The sequence below is a fragment of the Hyla sarda genome, chromosome 5, assembly GCF_029499605.1.
Source record: "Hyla sarda isolate aHylSar1 chromosome 5, aHylSar1.hap1, whole genome shotgun sequence".
Classification (NCBI taxonomy): domain Eukaryota; kingdom Metazoa; phylum Chordata; class Amphibia; order Anura; family Hylidae; genus Hyla; species Hyla sarda.
In genome coordinates this window covers 352,591,336-352,615,036 of record NC_079193.1, presented here as the reverse complement: position 1 = coordinate 352,615,036, position 23,701 = coordinate 352,591,336, and the positions used below count along the sequence as shown (strand labels likewise).

General features: G+C 44.5%; 1 protein-coding gene across 1 annotated transcript in view; it reads left to right on the top strand.

Moving 5' to 3' along the window:
- Positions 1–23,701, top strand: part of EXT1 (exostosin glycosyltransferase 1) — a 289,209-nt gene that overhangs the window by 222,437 nt on the left and 43,071 nt on the right. Inside the window, 2 exon segments of the mRNA XM_056522646.1 lie at positions 15,261–15,354; positions 18,840–18,947. Of these exon segments, the coding sequence (XP_056378621.1) occupies positions 15,261–15,354; positions 18,840–18,947 (202 nt within the window).

Sequence of the window (23,701 nt, the reverse complement as noted above, 5' to 3'; positions counted from 1 at the left end):
TTTTTTTTTTTATGGCCGTAATGCTGTAAAGACGATCACCACGTTCCCAACCAATAATTTCCCTTTTCACACTACGCAAAAATCTAGCATTGTCTACAGCACCTGGGCTGAACTGGGTGTCTCCATGGTAACAGATAGAGATGAGCGAACTTAAAGTAAATTCGATTCGTCACGAACTTCTCGGCTCGGCAGTTGATGACTTTTCCTGCGTAAATTAGTTCAGCCTTCAGGTGCTCCGGTGGGCTGGAAAAGGTGGATACATTCCTAGGAAAGAGTCTCCTTGGACTGTATCCACCTTTTCCAGCCCACCGGAGCACCGGAAAGCTGAACTAATTTATGCAGGATAAAGTCATCAACTGCCGAGCCGAGAAGTTCGTGACGAATCGAATTTACTGTAAGTTCGCTCATCTCTAGTAACAGACTACGAACAAACCCTGTGTAACACGATTGTCCAGTCATATTCGATCACCCATTGCTTGATATACTGTACATAGGTTTGTAAGATGTAGGGAGTACATGACTGTAGCACCAGACTACAAAGTATGTGCTTGTAGTCTGTTACCATGGAGACCTATAGTGCTGAATAGGAGCTGTATACAAAAAAAATTAACTGTAGGAACTTTTTAATCGACTATTTGCAAAGTGGCTTCACTTTTCATTCCAGATGCATTAACACAATAATGAGTAACAAATTGGTTGCAGAGATGTTCACAGCTGAGCTTTATTCACTTCAGTGGAACGGAGCTGCAATACCGCACACAACCTGAGGACCAGTGTGGCGCTGTTTATTTATTTATTTTTTGCAAGAAATCAGCTTTTGTCTTTCTAATCATAAATAATCAATCTCTCTTAAATTTGTAGCTTGTGAACTTATCCGCAGCTGCTTGTTTGGGGGAAATTTAAGTTCCGATATTGCGTTTTATTATGATTATCGTATCATGCAATTAATATACATTCAGATCCCCATACGTAAACATACTTTCAAGTTTAGCATCTTCTTCACGTATGTCATTGTTTTCCTAACCAGGGTGCCTCCTGCTGTTGCAAAACTACAACTGGCAGCATGCCCGGACAGCCGTTGGCTGTCCGGGCATGCTGGCAGTTGTAGTTTGGCAACAGCTGGAGACACCCTGGTTAGGAAAACACAGACATATGTAATTTTATCCCGTACAGTCTGGTCAGCTGTTAAGTTCCTGACAGCGTTAAACCTCATTGCGATACCTTCAGCGGGATCAATTATCGATGCTTTTAGAGCGTGCAATCAACGCATATCGGAAATGGCTCTGCGGTCAGACAAACTCCACCGGCTAGAAGAGCCGCGCAGGCGAAAAATAGCATGAGCCTAACCGGAGCCTAGCATGAAGTGGCAGTGCGAATGATATGAATGGTGAGAAGTGAATGATTCCTCCTATAATCATGCTCAAGGGGGTACGCTGGTGGAAGCTGTGCCTGCTCTTAATGAGACGCCGCTACGCTCAGCATACTAAGTTTGCACGTTCTGGGCAGACATCTAGTGGTAGTTTGTGGAACTGCGAGAGGAATTGGGAAAAATAAATAAAAAATTATTAAACCTTTTTTTTAATACTATTTTAAAGCACATTTTTTCCACATATGGTGCTCTCTATTTATGTTGTAGAATTTAAATATATAGTAGCAATTTTTCATATATATGAAATGTTCCAGCCTAACTTCCAAATGGCTGGAGATATTTTTATGAAACTTGGTACACATGGTAGGAGGACAGGATGAGAACAAGATGGGGGGGGGGGGTCGGGCTGAGGATGAGATTGGGGGAGGACGAGTTAAGGATGAGATTGGGGCAGGACGAGTTGAGGACGAGATTGGGGGGGATGAGTTGAGGAAGAGATTGGGGGGGACGACGAGTTGAGGAAGAGATTGGGGGGGACGACGAGTTGAGGAAGAGATTGGGGGGGGGACGAGTTGAGGAAGAGATTAAGGGGGACGACGAGTTGAGGAAGAGATTGGGGGGGGACACGAGTTGAGGAAGAGATTGGGGGGGACGACGAGTTGAGGAAGAGATTGGGGGGACGACGAGTTGAGGAAGAGATTGGGGGGGACGACGAGTTGAGGAAGAGATTGGGGGGGACGACGAGTTGAGGAAGAGATTGGGGGGGACGACAAGTTGAGGAAGAGATTGGGGGGGACGACGAGTTGAGGAAGAGATTGGGGACGACGAGTTGAGGAAGAGATTGGGGGGACGACGAGTTGAGGAAGAGATTGAGGGGGGGGACGAGTTGAGGAAGAGATTGGGGAGGGGACGACGAGTTGAGGAAGAGATTGGGGAGGGGACGTCGAGTTGAGGAAGAGATTGGGGGGGGAGACGACGAGTTGAGGAAGAGATTGGGGGGGGTCGAGTTTAGGAAGAGATTGGGGAGGACGACGAGTTGAGGAAGAGATTGGGGGGCGAGTTGAGGAAGAGATTGGGGGGCGAGTTGAGGAAGAGATTGGGGGGCGAGTTGAGGAAGAGATTGGGGGGCGAGTTGAGGAAGAGATTGGGGGGCGAGTTGAGGAAGAGATTGGGGGGCGAGTTGAGGAAGAGATTGAGGGGGGGGGGCGAGTTGAGGAAGAGATTGAGGGGGGGGACGAGTTGAGGAAGAGATTGAGGGGGGGGACGAGTTGAGGAAGAGATTGGGGAGGGGGGGGACGAGTTGAGGAAGAGATTGGGGAGGGGGGGGACGAGTTGAGGAAGAGATTGGGGAGGGGGGGGACGAGTTGAGGAAGAGATTGGGGAGGGGACGACGAGTTGAGGAAGAGATTGGGGGGGTCGAGTTTAGGAAGAGATTGGGGAGGACGACGAGTTGAGGAAGAGATTGGGGGGCGAGTTGAGGAAGAGATTGGGGGGGCGAGTTGAGGAAGAGATTGGGGGGACGGCGAGTTGAGGAAGAGATTGGGGGGACGGCGAGTTGAGGAAGAGATTGGGGGGGGACGAGATGGTGGGAGGGGACAAGTTGAGAACGAGATGGCGGGTCAGGGAGGAGGACAAGATGGGGGGGTCAGGATGAAGGGGACGAGATGGGGCAAGGTAAGGACAAGATGGGGGGGTTGGGATATTTTTTTTTCCCTCTCCCACAAAGTTTAGGAAGACTCTGGCCGACATTTATCAATGAGTTTACACCTTTTTTTTTCTCTGTGCAAAAGGCGCTATTTTGGCGCACTGTGTTATTTTGCACCTTTTGGTGGTAGAATATTTTAGTCATTCCAGATGTTTTGGAGTAGCAGTACACGCTTTTCAATTCAGCGTATGCCGTGGACTGAAATTTATGAACTGTGCCATTTTTGTAAAAAGGCGCAAAGCCACTGAAAAGTGTCTAAAACTACACCATCCCAGACCTGGCGTAGCTTTTTGGTGTATGTGAAGAGAGAAATTTCAGAAAATGTGACCTGCACAAAAATTATCAAATGCTCTGTGACCATTTCATAAATTTGGTTCTCCTACACATTATCAGCACACAAAAAAAAGTGTAAAAAAATGCTTCACTTACACTGCAATGATAAATGTGGGCCTCTATCTCTAAATGTCGGTCACATTTTGCAGTCGAAGCAAGCAGAGCTTATGACTCTTGTGTATATCCATGGAGAAGTTATTATAAGGAGGGTCAGCCCTGGCCCCTTTGACTCCACATAGTATAAGGCCGGTATATTAATGGCCGCCTAGAAGAATATATATCATACCCCAGGCGTCTGTCTGACATAAAACAGAATGCTTGTGTTTCTGCTCTGTCTGTCAAGCAATGGGATTTGTCAAGGAGATCTGGTTTGAGGATAACAAATCTGACCCTTTGCCTAATAAATGATTGAAATCTCCGCTGTTCTGGCTGGGTAAAGCTTGATAAATAATGGAGAGGTTTGCAGGGAGACTTAGTGCAAGTAAGTGAAGAGCGCAAAGTGGAAAGAGACACTGTCTTTGCTTAAGAAGAAGAATTTAATTGTTTTGACGCTTATCTGTCGGCATCCTGCAAGCAGAACATTTGGTGCAAAAAACACTTTGCCTTTTTTGTTGGCACCCTGTAGATCCGTGCTGATCGTTCCATCGTGTTCTGTGGTGAAAGTGTGAATTGGAGTTATGCAACTAGAGATGGAAGGGGCCTAGAGTCCAGATGTCGGCACTTGGTTGAGCAATAACTTTCTGCCAACATCAGTTCCAATACCCACATACAAATGCAAACTCGGCAGACATCTCTGGTGGCAACTTATCATTAGAGAAGATAAGGATCTGTATGTTGAAATCCAATATGTCCAGCCCTTCTCTCCCCCGACATCTTCCGTCTGCTGCCCCCATACTCTGCCAACGGCCATCTCTTCCGATACCCACATACAAATGCAAGTTTGGTAAACTCCTTTGTTGGCAACGTATCACTCCTAGAAGAAAAGGATCCCAATTTAAAAAACCAAGAGGTCCATCCCTTCTCTCTCCCTACGTCCCCCGTCATCTGCCCACCCCCTTACACATTGGATGGTCAGACAATTCTTCCAAATTCAGCTGATCCTGTGTGGTTGCACAGAGGCTATTTCTGCTTGAAGGTGGCTCCGTGGATGGTCTTGGATCAGTTGTTAGACAGTTTAAAGGGGTACTCCACCACTAAACATCTTATCCCCTATCCAAAGGATAGGGAATAAGATGTCTGATCATGGGGTTCCCACTGCTGGCACCCCCCACAATCTCCCGCAGCACCCAGCGCTTTAAACAAATGCCGGGTTCCTGCAACAGTGGTTGTGACTCACGGCCACGCCCCCTCCATTCATGTCTATGGGAGGGGGCGTGTCTACCGACACGCCCCCTCCCATAGACATGAATGGAGGGGGCATGGTCGTGACGTCATGATCACAGCCTCCAGCTCCAAGCGTTCTGAACAAAATGTTCAGAACGCTGGAGCACCGGAGTACCCATTTAATGTATGGAGCTATTGTTGGCTTCCTATATGTCATTATTTGTCCACTGTACAGTAGTTTTATAGGCATTGTATCCTACTGATATGTTCATTGACTTCCTGTGGTGTCATATATGCACCATTGATGACATCTTGTTTGCACATCCATGTTTTTAGTTGTCCACTTTGCACATTCCTTGACACATTATGGACTTCCTACGAGAAGGTCGTGAAAGGAGAAGAGGCCCACGTCTAGTTGACACTCCACCAATAATCTGGTGGTCCTTACTATGTATTGGGCATCAGTTGGGTAACATTATTGTTCTCCTATCTTTCAGTCAATCAAAATGGATATCCGGGCTGACCTCTGGGCCATACCACTCCTCCATTACCGGGATGTCTTCCAGAATCCGAAACTTATAGTCAAACATATTCAGCTGAAGGCTTTTTAAATGGTCCTGTGATGTATTTTGGGAGATAATTCTAATCCTTCTTAATATTCTAAGCCTGAATACGTTTTATCATATTGAAAAGTGATTTTTTTTCCCCCCTAAAATTTCAGAGCTTCAATTTGCATTTTAAGCATGGAGAAAGTACAATTATTGAAGAAGCAGCTCTCTTTTTATTTTTACACACGCATAGAAGACATGAGTCCTTTAGTCAATGACCTCACTGGATATAGACATCGTGTTGCAGCTGAAAACGTTGGTTTTCTGAAGCAGGAAGGGATGGAATCTGCCTCTCGCTTCCCTTAAGCAACCTTTAATTCTTTCGGCTTATTTCAAGGTCGGCAAATACCATTATAGAGAAGCATTAAAATTTCTGCAGAAAGGAGGCAGTATGTTTGATTTATGGAATAATTATCTAGCTTTAGCTCCGTCTTTGCCAGAAAATTACATCCATTTTTTTATGGGACCGTGAGGTATTATCTCCAGGAAAATGATAATTAAACACCTGTGAAATCAATTAGCCCCTCGAGCAGGGAGAAAAATTGTATTTCCAATGATATTTAGTCACTTGCAAAACTTTTTGTGTATTTGTGTTCTTAGAATAACACTGTAAGAGCGATGGCTTCCTGAGCATCTGTGATAAAGTTGACCGCGGTGACTGATATTTATGGGATCGCTAGAGGAGTCATTTTACTTTGCGGCATGGATTATTAAACATCTGTTTCATTAAAATGTATGCAAATGCTTCGTATCAATAAGGTTTCCCCTGACCGGCATTTATGATTACATTTTAATATGATAAAATTAGAGAGATCAAAATGGCGGCCTGTTCTATGTGCTGAGGGATCTATCTGCAGTGGTGTATTGGCCATTGTACTTGTGGCTTGTCCCCTTAAAGGGGTACTTAGCCCCTAGACATCTTATCCCCGATCCAAAGGATAGGGGATAAGATGTCAGATCGCGGGGTCCCAGCTATCTCCCAGCTGCACCGGCATCTGTTTAGAGCGTCGGGTGCAGCGCCGGAGGCCCGTGACATCACTTTCACACTCCGCTTGTGTCATCACAGCCACTCCCCCTAATGCAAGTCTATGGGAGGGGGCGTGACAACATCACGCCCCATCCCATAGACTTGCATTGAGGGAACGTGACATCACGAGCCTCCGCCGCACATCGCGAGTCATCTGGCACGGAGCGAAGTTCACTTCCTGGGCACGGGTCTGCAATGTTAGTTTTCAAACACTGGTCCTCATGGAAGGTTGCCTGTGCCTTGTCACTCAAGGAAGGTCTCTTGGGTCTCTGGTCCTTGAGGAGAATTGGATTGGTCACTGCTTCCCAAAAAGGACTGGCTTGGCCGCTGCTTCTCAAAGGATTGACTTGATACTGCTTCTAAATGATCACTGATTTGGCCATTGGTCCTCAGAGAGTTGCTTAGCTGTGGGTTTTCGATTAGGTAGGTTTTTCTTGTCTATTGGCCTTCAAGGAGGGTTGTCCAGTGTATAGGGCTTTAAACTATTTCTTTGTTTTTATGAATATCTCTACTGTTTCTAAGTGTACTATACTATCTTGTCTCTAGACTTGATCTGAAGGACTGTCATGTTGCCCTATAAACTGTCCAGCAGTCTGCATGCGTGAAACTTGTAAAGCGCCATACCACGTATAAGAGAAAGTCATGTGTAATCCTACTGTGAGATCATTTAGGTGTGTTCTCAACAATTTTGGAAAGAAACTGGTCTCTTTGTGTTTTTGTTTACTTCAGCAGTCAATAAGTTGGAAGTTTTCTCCGCCTTGGGCCAGCGCAGCGATCTGTTATATGTTATGAGTGGTTACAGCACTCATATGCCTTCAATTCTTGCATGAGGATTTGCCGAAAAACTTTGGCAGACCCCTTGGCTCTGCACCTGGATGCATTTAGTCATTTTTAGATGCAGCATTATACATTTTGAGGATATGATGTAGCACAGTGCAGGATCCAGATGTAATTCCTTCTCGAGTGTCTTACATTTTGCACCCTGCGGGTCTCGGCTGACATGTCTGCTGCTGTGGCCACCGTTCCAATCAGTGTTTCTCACGTCCCCGGTCGGCTCTGATTGCTGTTCATTAAGTATAACAAGGTCATTTTCAAGGCATATGGATCACATCTATTTTAATACATGACTATTCTTTTGCACTTACAAGCCAGGGTGACTGAAAAACAACACTGAGAAGATCACTGTCGAATGGATAGATGGATAGACAGATTATTGAAAACAAAAAAAAATAATTCTGCAGCACTCCAAGGTACAAATTCAAAGGCGATGATTTATGATCCCATATCACAGAAATGTTTCACCGGCTTTCTCAAGCTTGAATTTCTACCTTGAAGTGCTGCAGAACCTCTTTTTTTTTTTTGCAATTGGCTATTGAGCGGACTGTGACCTGGACTTCATGTCTGCTGGCACCCATTACATCCAGAGATACTCAGGGTTGTGCTGCTTCCTTGTTTGGATATTCTAAAATAAGAGAAAAAAGGGGGAGACCGGCAAGAGGCGCCTAGTGTGATACAGTAAGGATAGATGGCCTGGAAAACAAACAAGGTGTATATGGGCCTGTGGAGCCCGTAGGTAGTGGGTATTCACCTGAGGTGAGTAGGATACTCGCATATTAAGCCACAGCGGGGTTAGAGACTGGAGACAGCTACTTGGCCCAGGGTGCAGGAGACATAGGCCGCCCAGGAGGAACGCTGTCCCCCAAAACGCATTATCCTGATTGTACCTTTCACCTTGCATAATAAATTGATCCAGCGTGGTTCAACACTCCACTCTGCCCCTTGATCATTTCCACTTCAACTCTGGATGTTTTTCCCACTGGACCTCAGCAGTGCCATCCTCCAAAAGGGTTTTTTCCACTTCCTCCTGCAACTTGTTTGGATATTGGATGGATAAATGGATGGGTAGGTAGGTAGGTAGGTAGAAAGATAGGTAGATAGATATTAGTTAGATGTGCGATTGATAGGTAGGTAGGTAGATTTGTAGGTAGGTAGATGGCTAGATATGTAGGTAGGTAGATAGGTATGTAAGTAGATAGATAGATGGGTGGGTAGGTAGGTAGATGGATAGGTAGGTAGATAAATAATTTAGATAGATAATGTAGATAGGTATAACTATTTAATAAATGAAAGAAGATGGCAAAATCCTATAATAAATGTGATTCACTTAATACCAGGCTGGTAAACAAGACAGTCAGTATTTTGGCTTTATTCCAAAACATATCACCAAACCTGTCCATGGGTGGTATTGCACCTACACCACTTTCCCTGAAATTACAGACACAACACATTGACGGTTTCCTTGCGGTTTCTGAAGAAGCAGCCATGTTTTTCTATCCGTGTACAACCTCTTCAGTATCTGTAGCTGAAGAGCGTATTCTTGGCATGAAACGGAACGTTTAGTCTCTGGTAGATGTTGCCCTGTTTCTCGACGTTACATTATCTGTTCTGTATCAGACTCTGGATTTCTTTAATAAATGTTGCTAAGGCAAAGCGATGACTACGACTGGGAAAATAAAGGAGATGGATTGTGGATTAAGTCTAGGAGAGTAGAAGGCAAGGCTCCCACGGTGCGTTGGTTAGTTTCCTATCTCTTAAGTGCGGTGACTAAGGAGAATGGCACTGGTAGGAATGCATGCGGTGGCTGATTAGACACTGCGGGGTCTCCGAAGACCGCCTCTGTTACCGAGGATAACGTCAAACACCAGAGGCTCTCGCAGCCACTTAATCCTTCCATTGACTGACAAGGTCGACACATCAATACAGAAATTACAGGAGAACCATTTTCTGCAGGATGTTCTGCGAGGTAAAGCAGACAAGCCATGTTCAGCCGCCAGGAGAAAGGCTAAAGCGCCACACACTTATCCATTTCATGCAGATTCCTGGAAAAACGTGCGATTTCTTGTCCCTTGGATGATTTTTTTGATATTTTTTGGTCATCGTGTCCGCCATATATGTAAGCCAGATTAGGCGGACACTCTGGCATTAAACATCTCTTGTTCCATTAATAGGATCTAGATGCCCTAAGACCGGTTTAGTGGTATTTATAGTTTTTGGTGGTTGGTGCTGTTATGTATAAAGGAGAATGTCTGTCTTGATTTTTACAGTAATCTCAAAGTGTAGCCCTCCAGATGTTGCAAAACTTCAACTCTCAGCATGCCCGGACAGCCGTTGGCTGTCCGGGCATGCTGGTAGTTGAAGTTTTGCACCATCTGGAGGGTCACACTTTGAGACCACTACTCTAGAATATGGTAATAAAGATCAGGCCGGAGGATTTTCAGGGCAGGCTTGGGGTTATCCTCTATTAGCCTTTATTGTAGGGATCGACCAATTATCGGTTTGGCCGATATTATCGACTGATCACGATTTTGGACGTTATCGGTATCGGCAATTACCTTGCCGATAATGCCCCGCCTCCCACACCGATACCGCCCACCCCGCACCGCCCCACCCAGAGACCGTCGCCTCCGCTGCCCCATTGCCTCCCCCATCCCCGGTTTTATAATGACCTGTTCCCGGGGTCCACAGTACTTCTGGCTCCTGCTGCGTCCTGCGTCACGCAATGACAAGTGACGTCCTCAACTCGACGTCACCATCAGTGCGCACAGTGACAGCTCAGGACGCAGCTGGAGCCAGAAGTAGCGTGGACCCCAGGCCCCGGTAACAGGTAACTATAAAACCAAGGGGGGGGGGGGTTGGACTAAGGAACGGCAGGGGGAGAGAAGCGGCGGAGGGTGCAGTGCGGTGGTTGGACTAAGGACCGGCAGGGGGAGAGAAGCGTGGGGGGAGGGGGTCAGGGGGTGTGCTGAAATAGCCGATAACGTATACCGGAATATCGGTATAAGTTATCGGCCTTAAAGTCCACAGAGTATCGGTATCGGCCCTAAAAAAATCGATATTTGTCGATCCCTACTTTTATTGATTTTAGAAATCCTAGAATGAAATGTGTATACATAATTGTCAGATTAACAAAACTCATAGGTTTTATTATTGAGATATGATATATGGATTTTCCCTTAATCTTTTTTTATTGAGGAAATAGGTTCCATCTAAATACCTATGATTTAGGGAACCCCTATCAAAGTGATCTGTGGCCACCAATTACTATTGTCCTTCATCTTCCTCATACTATTTTAGAATTGGAAATGATTTATGGAATCGTACATTGGCACTTGTCCAACCATCTTTGCACTTCTGGCTAAATTGCTCTTTTTAAATAGGGCAACCCCTACTTGTGTGAAGGACCTCTTGGCAATATGTTGATTGTAAAGTTTTTCCCTGATGGGACCACCAACCATCAGTAATCTGTGGTGAAATCTTGCAGAAGCAACATTCTGCCGTGCCCATTTGAGTCAATGGACCTGATTTACTAGTAGAGTCTTGTGTAGTTTTCTTTGTGGGTTTTAATTCCCTACAATGTTTTTTCCACAGTATTTACTAAGGTTTCCCAACTTTTTGCACCTTTCCCTACATTTAGCATGTTGTTTTTACAATAGTAAATTAGGGCCAATGTGTTGGCTTTGTAGAGGTCCTCTAAAGATAGAGATTGCTTTCAACACCACAAGAACTGACCTTTCTGAAGAGATGACTTTCCTTCTGTTCACTCGGAAGACTCTAATGAGTCTTAAAAAAATAGGTTTCCTGAAATGGACAACCCCTTTATGAAGTTTTTGTGTTCTTATTGAGATGCCTCGAAATTCAACCTGGAAGAAGGAACATCAAAAGGTTTTTAGGCTAGATGACACAATGACCTTTATAAGGCACAAAGGTGTTTGAGAGTCAAACATTTGCTGTTTGCAAGGTTTCCAACCTTGCACCAGCTTTGATCTTAACACGTTAGATTTTTCCTTGTTGGTTTATATGTTAAAGGGGTACTCCGGCACTAAGACATCTTATCCCCTATCCAAAGGATAGGGGATAAGATGCCTGATCACGGGGGTCCCGCCGCTGGGGACCCCCGTGATCTTCCACGCAGCACCCTGTTACCATCAGCCCCTGGAGCTGTCACGCCCCCTCCCATAGGCTTACATTAAGGGGGCGGAGCATGACATCACACGGGGGCGTAGCCGTGACGTCACAATACTCGGCCCCATGACCGGCAGTCATCAGACCCGGAGCGAACATGCTCCGGGGGCTGATGGTAATGGGGTGCTGCGTATAAGATCTCTGCGTGATAACATGTCTTGGTGCCGGAGTACCCCTTTAATGCCAAGATAAGCCAAATGTTGTGGATATTGGGGTGGAAAGCTTTTGGCTGGGCACTGTTCATGTTCTTCGCCATATTGCTGCTTGATTTGGACCAACTTTAAAATAATTTGGTGAAAAAGTTTTATCTGAATTGGACTGGACACGTAATTCTCTACCTTCCAACTGAGGTTTAAAGTGAAGGTCCCATTGATTTCAACGGGATTCTGTTGCATGGTGCACACTGCGGAATATCCGCTGCAAATGTTTTTGCCGCGAAAGTCCTGGTTCTGACATCTTCAGAAAAAATAAACTTGCCCTATTTTAATGTGCAGAATGTCCACCCCTGTTTTCCGGATTGACATTCTGCACATTTTCAGCTGTGTAAACCTGGCCTCATAGTGAAAGGTGACACCAATGTATAGGGAAGACAAAAGATGACGCTCACAGCTCATCCTCCCCCTCCCTGTGGAATGATCTTTAAAAAGGCCACAGAGCATGGCCAGTAAAGGCTCCCATTCATGTGAATGGGACAGCTGCTGTCTATTGTTGCCTATATCTATGGGGCTTACTGTAAAGAATATCTCGAAATGCTGTTGCAGCTAAGGCAAGATGGCTGCTTCCATAATAATGTACAAAAAAATGCAGTAAAAAAAATTAAAATCAGAAAATAGTAACAGATCAGTAAAATAATCTAGATGATGCATCTGCTAAACATAGAATTACAATTTTAAGGTGACTACTGATACAGCCTATGTAGCACATGTATTTTTTGTGAACCGTACACTTCGGTGTTATTGGTTTCTGACAATTACAGCTCCTCACCATTGTTAATTGTACCTTTCAGCTGTCACGCATCTCATTATCTTTCTGCCGATTGCAGACAGGCATGGCTTTGGCAGTAAATTGAAGCTTCAGATACTTATTAGCATGGGAGATGTATTCATAAGTGTTTTTTATTTTATTTTTTTATTTATGACAAGTTTAATAAGATTGGACATCTGCTAGGACTTCTGATGCGCGTCATTCGAGACCCGGACTTTTGGGGGGAAATTTTTTTTTTTATACTTGTACAGTATTTTATATTTATATATTTTTTCCTCTCCTGTTGTAAATTATCGGTGCATGCTTGTTAAAGCAAATGATCCTTTTGCAAATTGTATAATTTCCCAGTCAAGGGTTGAGGGTTGTCTGACACCTATGTAAAAATAGGCCGCGTCGGCTCTAAAAATGATTCCGGCTAACGAAACAAAAAATGATGTGATGCCTGCGGGCTGCGATTAAATTAGTCTATTAGAATTCTAAAAATTTTATCGTCTCCTTTTTATTGTCAGCGAGAACCTGTCGATTCAGGAGAGGAACCGGGCAAGTTGGCTTCTACGCCAGTGGAATGACGGCAGTAGTTGGCATTTGAGGCTTTCGTGAGAGTTCTGAGAGAGTGCGCCAATTGTTCCTAAATTTCTTGGAATAATTTTGTAGTGTTATGGCAGTGGCCTCCAAACTGGTCCACTGCTGTATAGTATGTAATATTAGTTCTTGTCTTATGGTGCTATCGTCTTCGACTTCGATAACCGACACACAACAGTTTTGAGAAACCTTGTAGATAAATGCATATGTATTGTTGCTCATGCTGTTCAGGAGATGGTTCTGTGACTACATGAGTGGTGGTCACATGGTATATACCCTATGGGACATATGATTGGTGTATAGCCATCTCATGTGGAAAAAGTTTTGTTGTGCTTAATTTATAGGGAAGCCATGGACACACACACTTTGTAACTGGATTTTATTTTTTAAAATATTAATAATAATTTATTATTCTTTATAGATATTATATAATTTTAAATTTTTGACATTTATTTTATAAATATTTTTTTCTTTAATCAATGTGTGTAAACATCTTTTTTCTCAATTATATATGATATATATTTTATTAATTTAATCTATAATAAAATAGAAAAAAAAAATTAATATATAATATATATCTTTCTATCTCAATATGTGCAAAATAGAGTTGCTACGTTAACTTTTTTTTCCACTCTGTTTTATTAGGTATGATGATAGATGCACACATATTTTATATATATATATATATATATATATATATATATATATATACACACACACACACTGCTCAAAAAAATAAAGGAAACACTAAGATAACACATCCTAGATCTGAATGAATGAACTAATCGTATGAAATACTTTCGTCTTTACATAGTTGAATGCGCTGACAACAAAATCACACAAAAATTATCAATGGAAATCAAATTTATCAATCCATGGAGGTCTGGATATGGAGTCACACTCAAAAGCAAAGTGGAAAACTGCACGAAAGACGGATCCAACTTTATGTAATGTCCTTAAAACAAGTCACATTGAGGCTCAGTAGTGTGTGTGGCCTCCACGTGCCCGTATAACCCCCCTACAATGCCTGGGCATGCTCCTGATGAGGTGGCGGATGGTCTCCTGAGGGATGTCCTCCCAAACCTGAACTAAAGCATCTGCCAACTCCTGGACAGTCTGTGGTGCAATGTGGCGTTGGTGGATGGAGTGAGACATGATGTCCCAGATGTGCTCAATCGGATTCTGGTCTGGGGAATGGGCGGCCAGTCCATAGCATCAATGCCTTCCTCTTGTAGGAACTGCTGACACACTCCAGCCACATGAGGTCTAGCATTGTCTTGCATTAGAAGGAACCCAGGGCCAACCGTACCAGCATATGGTCTCACAAGGGGTCTGAGGTTCTCATCTCGGTACCTAATGGCAGTCAGGCTGCCTCTGGCAAACACATGGAGGGCTGTGCGGCCCCCCAAAGAAATGCCACCCACCACCAAACCGGTCATGCTGGAAGATGTTGCAGGCAGCAGAACTTACCCCACGGCGTCTCCAGACTCTGTCACATGAGCTCAGTGTGAACCTGCTTTCATCTGTGAAGAGCACAGGGTGCCAGTGGAGAATTTGCCAATCTTGGTGCTCTGGCAAATGCCAAACGTCCTGCACGGTGTTGGGCTGTAAGCACCTGTGGATGTCGAGCCCTCATACCTCCCTCATGGAGTCTGTTTCTGACCATTTGAATGGACACATTTTGCAGTGCTCCTCCTTGCTTAAAGGTGGAGGTAGCAGTCCTGCTGCTGGGTTGTTGCCCTTCTGCGGCCTCCTCCATGTCTCCTGATTTATTGGCCTGTCTCCTGGTAGCGCCTCCATGCTCTGGACATTACACTGACAGACACAGCAAACCTTCTTGCCACAGCTCACATTGATGTGCCATCCTGGATGAGCTGCACTACCTGAGCCACTTGTGTGGGTTGTAGACTCCGTCTCATGCTACCACTAGACTGAAAGCACCACCAGTATTCAAAAGTGACCAAAACATCAGCCAGGAAGTATAGGAACTGAGAAGTTGTCAGTGGTCACCACCTGCAGAACCACTCCTTTATTGGGGGTATCTTGCTAATTGCCTATAGTTTCCACCTGTTGTCTGTTTCATTTGCACAACAGCATGTGAAATTGATTCTCAATCAGTGTTGCTTCCTGAGTGGACAGTGTGATTTCACAGAAGTGTCATTGACTTGGAGGTACATTGTGTTAAGTGTTCCCTTTATTTTTTTCAGCAGTGTATATAACCTTTATTTATTCTGTTTTATAAATCACCAGAATGTGCATAATAGAGTTCCTCCGTTAACACTTTATTTTTCCTCTCTATTCCATTAGGTATGATTATCGTGAAATGCTGCACAATGCCACTTTCTGTCTCGTCCCCCGTGGCCGCAGACTTGGATCCTTTAGATTTCTGGAGGCTCTCCAGGTAAGTTCATTTGGATATCGCTACAATTGCCTCCTAATCTTTAAAAAGTTTTTCTCATCTGTATCTAACTAGTTAATAAGGAAAGGTCCTGTGTTGGGTTCAGCCCTAAAGCGGAACACCAGCAGCTTTTTAAAATTAGTCTAATTCCTCTTGTTCCATTAATTTATGAAATCTAGAGGATTTATATTTCATACCGTATCTTCATGTAAAGAAAGTAATTATTCCCATAGTCTTCTATAGAATATAGTTGATCAACATAGGATAGGACATTGGGCAACTCTGAGGGATAAAGGAACTACCTATTGTATGTCATTTCAGCCCTAAAAGTTTCCTACAATTTACAACTTCATAAGTCAGACTAGGGCTGTGGGCGGTATGACCAAATGTGTGTATCACGGTATATAACAGTATTTCTTTCACCCCCCCCCCCCCCAAATCATGTGACCCACGAGCGCTGTTCTGCTCTCCCCCCCCCCCCCCCCCCAAATCATGTTACCCGCCAGCGCTGTTCTGCTCCCCCCCAATTAAAGGGTACCTCTCATCAAAAAAACTTTTGATATATTATAGATTAATGTATGCAGAATAACTTTACAATTGCATGTTATTAAAAAATTTGCTTCTTTCTATTTAATTTTCCACTTTGAAGAAATGACCACTAGGGGTCTCCCTACCAGTCCTGGCAGCAAGCATTTCAGACTCATGCTGGAGTCCTAAACACTACGAGCTGCCAGTCTGCTTTGTTCAAAAAGGAGAACACTCAGAGCTGCCAGCCTGCTTTGTTCACAGCCTGTTTGGCTGTGAACAAAGCAGGCTGGCAGCTCTGAGTGTTTAGGACTCCAGCATGAGTCAGAAATGCTTGCTGACAGGACTGATCGGGAAAAATACAATAGAAAGAAGCATATTTTTCATTAACATGTTATTGGAAAGTTATTCAACATTCATTAATCTAAAATATATCAAAAGTTTATTTGATGAGAGGTACCCTTTAATGATCAGCCCAGCGGGGTACTACTCACATATGTCACCCGCAAGCATTGCCCTCCTCCTCTATGTTGGGGGCCGCCAGCGCTGGAACTCTGTACTGTACGCCAGTGGTCTCCAACCTGCGCACCTCCAGATGTTGCAAAACTACAATTCCCAGCATGCCCGGACAGCCGTTGGCTGTCCGGGCATGCTGGGAGTTGTAGTTTTACAACAGCTGGAGGTCCGCAGGTTTGAGACCACTGCTGTGCGTACGCTGTATCCCTTGAACTTCAACTTACCCACGTCGGCCTCACGCTGTTCCTGGGGACGGAAACGTCTGACAGCCGTCTGCCTATCACCGGCCGGAGCGATGTCCCGCCCCGGCCAATGATAGGTTAAACGCACTGTCATGTAAGAAGGCGGCCAGAGATCCTTACATGACAGTGGGCTCAGCCTATCACTGGCCCAGAAACAGCGTGAGGCCGACGTAGGTAAGTTAAAGTTTTATTTTGTTTATCTTTTGCAGCCCGAGCATAGGGATACAGCGTACAGCAGTGGTCTCCAATCTGCTGACCTCCAGCTGTTGCAAAACTACCACTCCCAGCATGCCCGGACAGCCAATGGCTGTCCGGGCATGCTGGGAGTTGTGGTTTTGCAACATCTGGAGGTCCGCAAGTTGGAGACCACTGGCGTACAGTATAGAGTTCCAGCGCCGGCGGCCCGCAACAAAGAGGAGGAGGGCAGTGCTTGCGGGTGACATAGGTGAGTAGTATCCCGCTGGGTTGATAATTAATTGGGGGGGGGAGCAGAACAGCGCTGGTGGGTAACATGATTTGGTGGGGGGGGGGAGCAGAACAGCGCTGGTGGGTAACATGATTTGGTGGGGGGGAGCAGAACAGCGCTGGCGGGTAACATGATTTGGTGGGGGGGAGCAGAACAGCGCTGGTGGGTAACATGATTTGGTGGGGGGGGGGAGCAGAACAGCGCTGGTGGGTAACATGATTTGGTGGGGGGGAGCAGAACAGCGCTGGCGGGTAACATGATTTGGTGGGGGGGAGCAGAACAGCGCTGGTGGGTAACATGATTTGGTGGGGGGGGAGCAGAACAGCGTTGGTGGGGGGGAGCAGAACAGCGCTGGCGGGTAACATGATTTGGTGGGGGGGAGCAGAACAGCGCTGGCGGGTAACATGATTTGGTGGGGGGGAGCAGAACAGCGCTGGCGGGTCACGTATGATTAGTTCCCTGATGGGGGGACAGCGCTGCGCTGGGCTGATAATTCATTCCCAAAGGGGAGGGGCCAAACCGGTATTGCGGTATGGGAAAAATTCATATCGTGCAGCACAAAAATTTTGGTATTCGGTATGAACCGGTATACCGCCCAGTAGAGATGAGCGAACTTACAGTAAATTTGATTCGTCACGAACTTCTCGGCTCGGCAGTTGATGACTTTTCCTGCATAAATTAGTTCAGCTTTCAGGTGCTCCCGTGGGCTGGAAAAGGTGGATACAGTCCTAGGAAAGAGTCTCCTAGGACTGTATCCACCTTTACCAGCCCACCGGAGCACCGGAAAGCTGAACTAATTTATGCAGGAAAAGTCATCAACTGCCAAGCCGAGAAGTTCGTGACGAATTGAATTTACTGTAAGTTCGCTCATCTCTACCGCCCAGCCCTACCATGTGGCCCTTGTAGCGAGGGGGCCCCGTCCTGGTTGGTCCCATACCTTTTACTATTGGTAAGAAATTGGTTAGAAAAGTCTCTCTCCAGGGAACTGCATTGTCAGCAAATTATTGGAGGTGGATTTTAACCAATGGGTTATGGGACATAAAGGGAAATATACACTACTAGACCCTTCTGTCCTTGGGGGAAAAATCAGTTGCCATAATAGGAGGCCCATTATATTTGTTATGGTGCCCCCCTTTCTTCTATGTACGCTACTGTAACTTCCCCTGGAAACGTATAGAATTTTATTGAAAGTCAAGAGCAACATAGTGGGAAGTAGAAGGTGGCAACTTATGAGATCACATGGAAGGGGGTTTCGCAATTGAAAACCCAATTTCAGATAACCTTTTAAAGGGGTTCTCCGCCCATAGACATCTTATCCTTTATCCCACGCGATCTCCCTGCTGCACCCTGCGTTCGTTTAGAGCGTTGGGTGCAGTGCCAATGGCTCATGATGTCACTGTCATGCCCCCTCAATGCACGTCACGCCCTCTCCCATAGATTTGCATTGAGGGGGCGTGACCGTGACGTCATGAGCCTCCGCCCACATGGCTAATCATCTGGCACGGAGCGGAGTTGGCTCCCTGCACCGGATGTCTGGAGTGCCGCATCCAAGATGGCAGGGATCCCCAGCGGTGGGACCCTCGCGATCATACATCTTATCCCCTATCCTTTGGATAGGGGATAAGATGTCTAGGGGCAGAGTACCCCTTTAAGGAATCCTGGGAATAATAATACTCTTTGCCTGACCGTGAGTATCGTGCTACATAGTAATAATTGCTCTGAATGGCTTCACCCCACAGGCTGCATGTGTTCCAGTGATGCTGAGTAACGGGTGGGAATTGCCATTCTCTGAAGTCATCGATTGGAACCAAGCTGCAGTTATCGGGGATGAGAGATTGTTATTACAGGTAAGGGCAGAGTCCATTGTCATGGTGCACAATCCCGATGTCGTCCATTGTGAGGTGTGATGTCAGAGGTACGCACAGTAGCTGTTGCTCACAGATCACCCCCCCCCCCCCCCTTCCTGTAGTATGACCAAATGTTGCAGACAATTACCAATTATGTTTCCAATTCATGTGAATGGGACAGGGCACGTCTTTTGTTGCTTATTTCCATTAGGCTTGCAGTAAATCATATGTTTAAATGCTGTTAAAAACAGGTCAGGCAAAATGTCTGATCTCGTGATAATCTAAAAAAAAAAAAATCTAATAAAATCTTACAACAATGCAACTCTCGTTAGCCTCTGTAGGACTTTATGTATCCAGTGTAAAACAAGTAGTTTTGGTTTCCCCTCCACCTTTTGTGGCCCCAGAAAGCAATGGTGATGAATTTAAAGCCGTCTATAGCGCCCCCTTATGGTGTGAGAAGATCTGGGGAAAAAGCTGCCTTCAATAGAACAAATAAATAAAAAATGTATAGTTTATTATTCCCTAGAACTCTGTATACCCAGGCTACTAAAATAAATATATATTGTTTTTTTTATAAAATGGGGGGGGGGGGGAATTGAAATGTCATTGTAAGCGTAAGAGTCATAAAGCAGGTATTCCCGATGGTGGTGACAGGTCGTCGTGAGCCGCACTCTCTCTGGTATCGCTGAATCCCCTTTCATCGGCTCTACCTAAAGGCTGCGGAGCGTTGACCTTTAGTGCTAATCCCTACTGACTTCTGCTTCCTCCGGACCTGGGAATAGGAACATATTGGAGCCAGTGCATTAACACCTTCCCTTTAATGAGAGCTGGAGATGTGTTAATTCCTTGGCTGCCTCTACATTTCACTCTCCCGGCGGTGTTAGCAACTGCATTAATGGCTTTTTCTGGCTTTTATTGATGAAATTCCTCCATTGGTATTGTTGAGAAAAAAATATACTATTTCAAAGAAAACAGCCCTGAGTGCAGGAGGAGGAAGTCACCAATGAAACGACCGTTTTTGGTATTTTTTATTTTTGTAATACATTTAACTCTCTTTGTATTTGCTTTTATGGAAAAATATAAACCGCCATGTCTCTTTCAACTCCTGTTTTTTTATTCTTTTTCAACTATTGGATCTGCTATCCGCCTATAATAAAGACATTCCCACTGTGGGCCATATCATTTACCACTAGGGTAACATTGCTAAGCAAAAATGCTTCAGTCAGACCTAAATAGACACTTTTTTCACCCCACAAGATGCTTATAAAAGGTGTCTACGAATGGGGGGGGGGGGATAGGCTCAGTCCCTGGCCTATCGCTCCTTTGTTTTGTCTCCCCGCTATGCTGCTATGTCAAGTTTTACTGACGTAAGATTATGGGACGTCGGATACAGCAATTCCAGTGAGTGCTCCATCTATTCTTTCTATTGTTTACCATAACATCTAGTAAGTTGTGCTATTCACACAGTGGGTCAGATTTGGCCTGGGTTCACGCCACGTTTTTGCAATACAGTTCCTGTATCAGGTTTTTGATTAAAAAAAAAAATGGATTCCCCAAAACCTGACTAAACTGTATCAAAACATATGTACAAATTGTTATCTGTATACGGTTTGAAAAATGATGTCCGGTTGCATCAGTTTTTTCTGAAAAAAACGTATACGTTTTTAACTTTTCACTCCTTTATGAATAAAGTTTTACTTTTTTGAAATTCCAAGAAAAAAAAAACTGTGCAAAGCTAAAAACCGTATGGAACCGTACGCACATACGGTTCTGTATGGTTCCCATTGACTCCCATGTTAAAAAAAAAAACGTATACGGTTTAATACAGTTTTTTTTTTATCTTTTTTGAGGTTTTCTGCTTTTTCAGCATGTTTTGAGTTTTCCCCTTCAGAATTAACAAGTGATTCTGTAGAGTTTTTCTAGGTTCTTCACTAAGACTGACAAAGCAGCTCAAAACCCTAAAAAGAGGGCATTTTTTTCCATATATTCCAACTTAGGCTGCATTCACACCACGTTTTGTACATACGGGTGCCGAATCCGGCGGGGGGAGGGGCAAACCGGGTGCTCCCGTACCCCAGCCGAATCAGCCCGTGACTCCATTTACTTTAATGATCCGACCGGAGTCAAACGGTGACTCTGGTCGACTCAGTTTTGACCCGTATGCGGTTTCCTGACCGGACCTAAAACCGTTGTTTACTACGGTTTTAGGTCCGGTCCAAAACCGCATACGGGTCAAAACTGAGTCACCGGGTCGTTAAAGTAAATGGAGTCACGGGCTGATTCGGCCGGGGTACGGGAGGGCCCGGTGTGCCCCTGCCGGATCCGGTGCCCGTATGTACAAAACGTGGTGGTTCATGCAGCCTTACTTAAGATTTTTCTACGTGTTTCATGCAAAGTGGTACAAATCGGTGCAGCTACTTTGCATGTAGCCAATCCACTTTAATGTGGTAAGTTTTCACAGAAAAACCGACCAAATGCCCTAACCAAGGAGTAGACATAGGCCCACTTCACATATGTCCGACGGCGGTGCCCATCCAGCAACATTGCATCAGAGGAAAAGTCACTTTAGACCCCATTCATTTTATGGGATCATTTATTTTAGTTCACATTGCCATTATGGTCTTTCCCGCTCTGCTCCATTCAGCTTTTTCTTTTTTTGTGCCAAACGGGCCCAAAAATGGGTCTGAGCACAGTGGACTCCAGAGTCCCAACGAATCCCATTGACTTGAATGAGTCGTGTCGGAAATCCGGTTGTTTACCCTAGTTTAGTGGAGAAAAAAAATACTGAATTGCGGACGGCGCTCCACATATTGAAGCCCGACGGCAAAGTGAAGGCGGTCTAAATGGTACAGTTCATTCATCTGACATCTCAATTTAGACGTAAAAATAAAACACAAAAATAAAATTGATCCTTAAGCCAAAATGCTAAATGGTTGTGTCCTTAAGGGGTTTAAAAGCTGTGTCTCCATAGCAACAGACTACAAACAAATCCTTTTGTAGTCTGACTGGGAGTTGTAGTTTTCCAACAGCTGGAGGTCCACAGTTTTCAGACCTCTGATCTAGCTGATCCTCTGCTTGATATAACTGAAGCATAGCTCCGGGTTTCGGGGGGAGCTCTCATTTGTGGCCCTTGTATTCCAGCATTGAGCTTGTTTCATTTCTCCCTAGCTGCTCCCATATTGAGCCACTACTGTTCCATAATTAACAATGTTTTTAAGGAGCTGGCAGGCGGCCCAAATATTCGCCCTGGGAAATGATTTTTTTTCCTGTACTTACACATTTTCATTTCCCATTTTAGGCAATATGGGAAGTTTTGCAATTTCCCTGTACATCGTAATACCCGGCGTCTTTAAAAGTGCCTAATCCCTTCTCTCTGCTTCAGTTTATTATTTTTTTTATGCATAATGTTCTTATACGATTATTGCTTTGCCTAATTACTTTTTCAGGCAATTACAGATCCGTAATTATTTCTATAGAATTATTATTTTTTTCTAATTATGAAAAATTTTTTTTAAATAATTTCCCACTGCCTCAGGACCCACCCACCACAGAAGTTTTACATGTACAAACTCTTTTTTACAAGTTATCTTTAAAATATTTATTAGAAGTCCAACCTGACCAGCCATAGGTTTACCTTTATTTGCTATTTGGCAAAAACCGCACCATGCTTGTCCACAATTTGTATTTGGTATTGCGGTTGAGCTCCATTCACACCAATGGAGCTGAGCTACTGTCCCATACAAAACCCATGCACAGGTGTGCTGCTCTACAGTGCTTGTTGTTAAAGGGAACCTATCATGTAAAATGCAGGTATAATGTTATAGAGCAGGAGGAGCTGAGCAGATGATCTATACAATACAGTACAATCTGCAGGTATCATGTTATAGAGCAGGAGAAGCTGATCAGATGATATATACAATACAGTACAATCTGCAGTTATCATGTTATAGAGCAGGAGGAGCTGAGTAGATGATATATACAATACAGTACAATCTGCAGGTATTATGTTATAGAGCAGGATGAGCTGAGTAGATGATATATACAATACAGTACAATCTGCAGGTATCATGTTATAGAGCAGGAGGAGCTCAGCAGATGATATATACAATACAGTACAATCTGCAGGTATCATGTTATAGAGCAGGAGGAGCTGAGCAGATGAAATATACAATACAGTACAATCTGCACGTATCATGTTATAGAGCAGGAGGAGCTGAGCAGATGATATATACAATACAGTACAATCTACAGGTAACATGTTATAGAGCAGAAGGAGCTGAGCAGATGATATATACAATACAGTATAATCTGCAGGTATCATGTTATAGAGCAGGAGGAGCGGAGCAGATAATATATACAATACAGTACAATAATAAACTCTGGTTTGGGTCATGCTGGGAGTTAGAGTTTGGCAACAGCTGGAGGCTCCCTAGTTGGGAAACACTGGCCTATAGCATTGCATTTCTCCGATCCTTGTTATGATTCTTGCTGTTTTGGATCGGGATATGCACAGAATCGGTTATTTTTCAGTATATTTGGCTGACCATTTTCAGCACACTAAGCCCAGGGTGGGTTTTTGGTTGTGAAGTATTAAATCGGGTTTAAGTAGCCTTTCAGTGTGCCACATTAGGACGGCTGCCCGGCGTTTAGTTACAGAACAGCTGTTTTCACGCTATCTGTGTAATATTTGTAGCGCGTGTTGCAGGATTTATACATCTCAGAATCGTAATGGCTGACGGTTCACTGCTTTACAT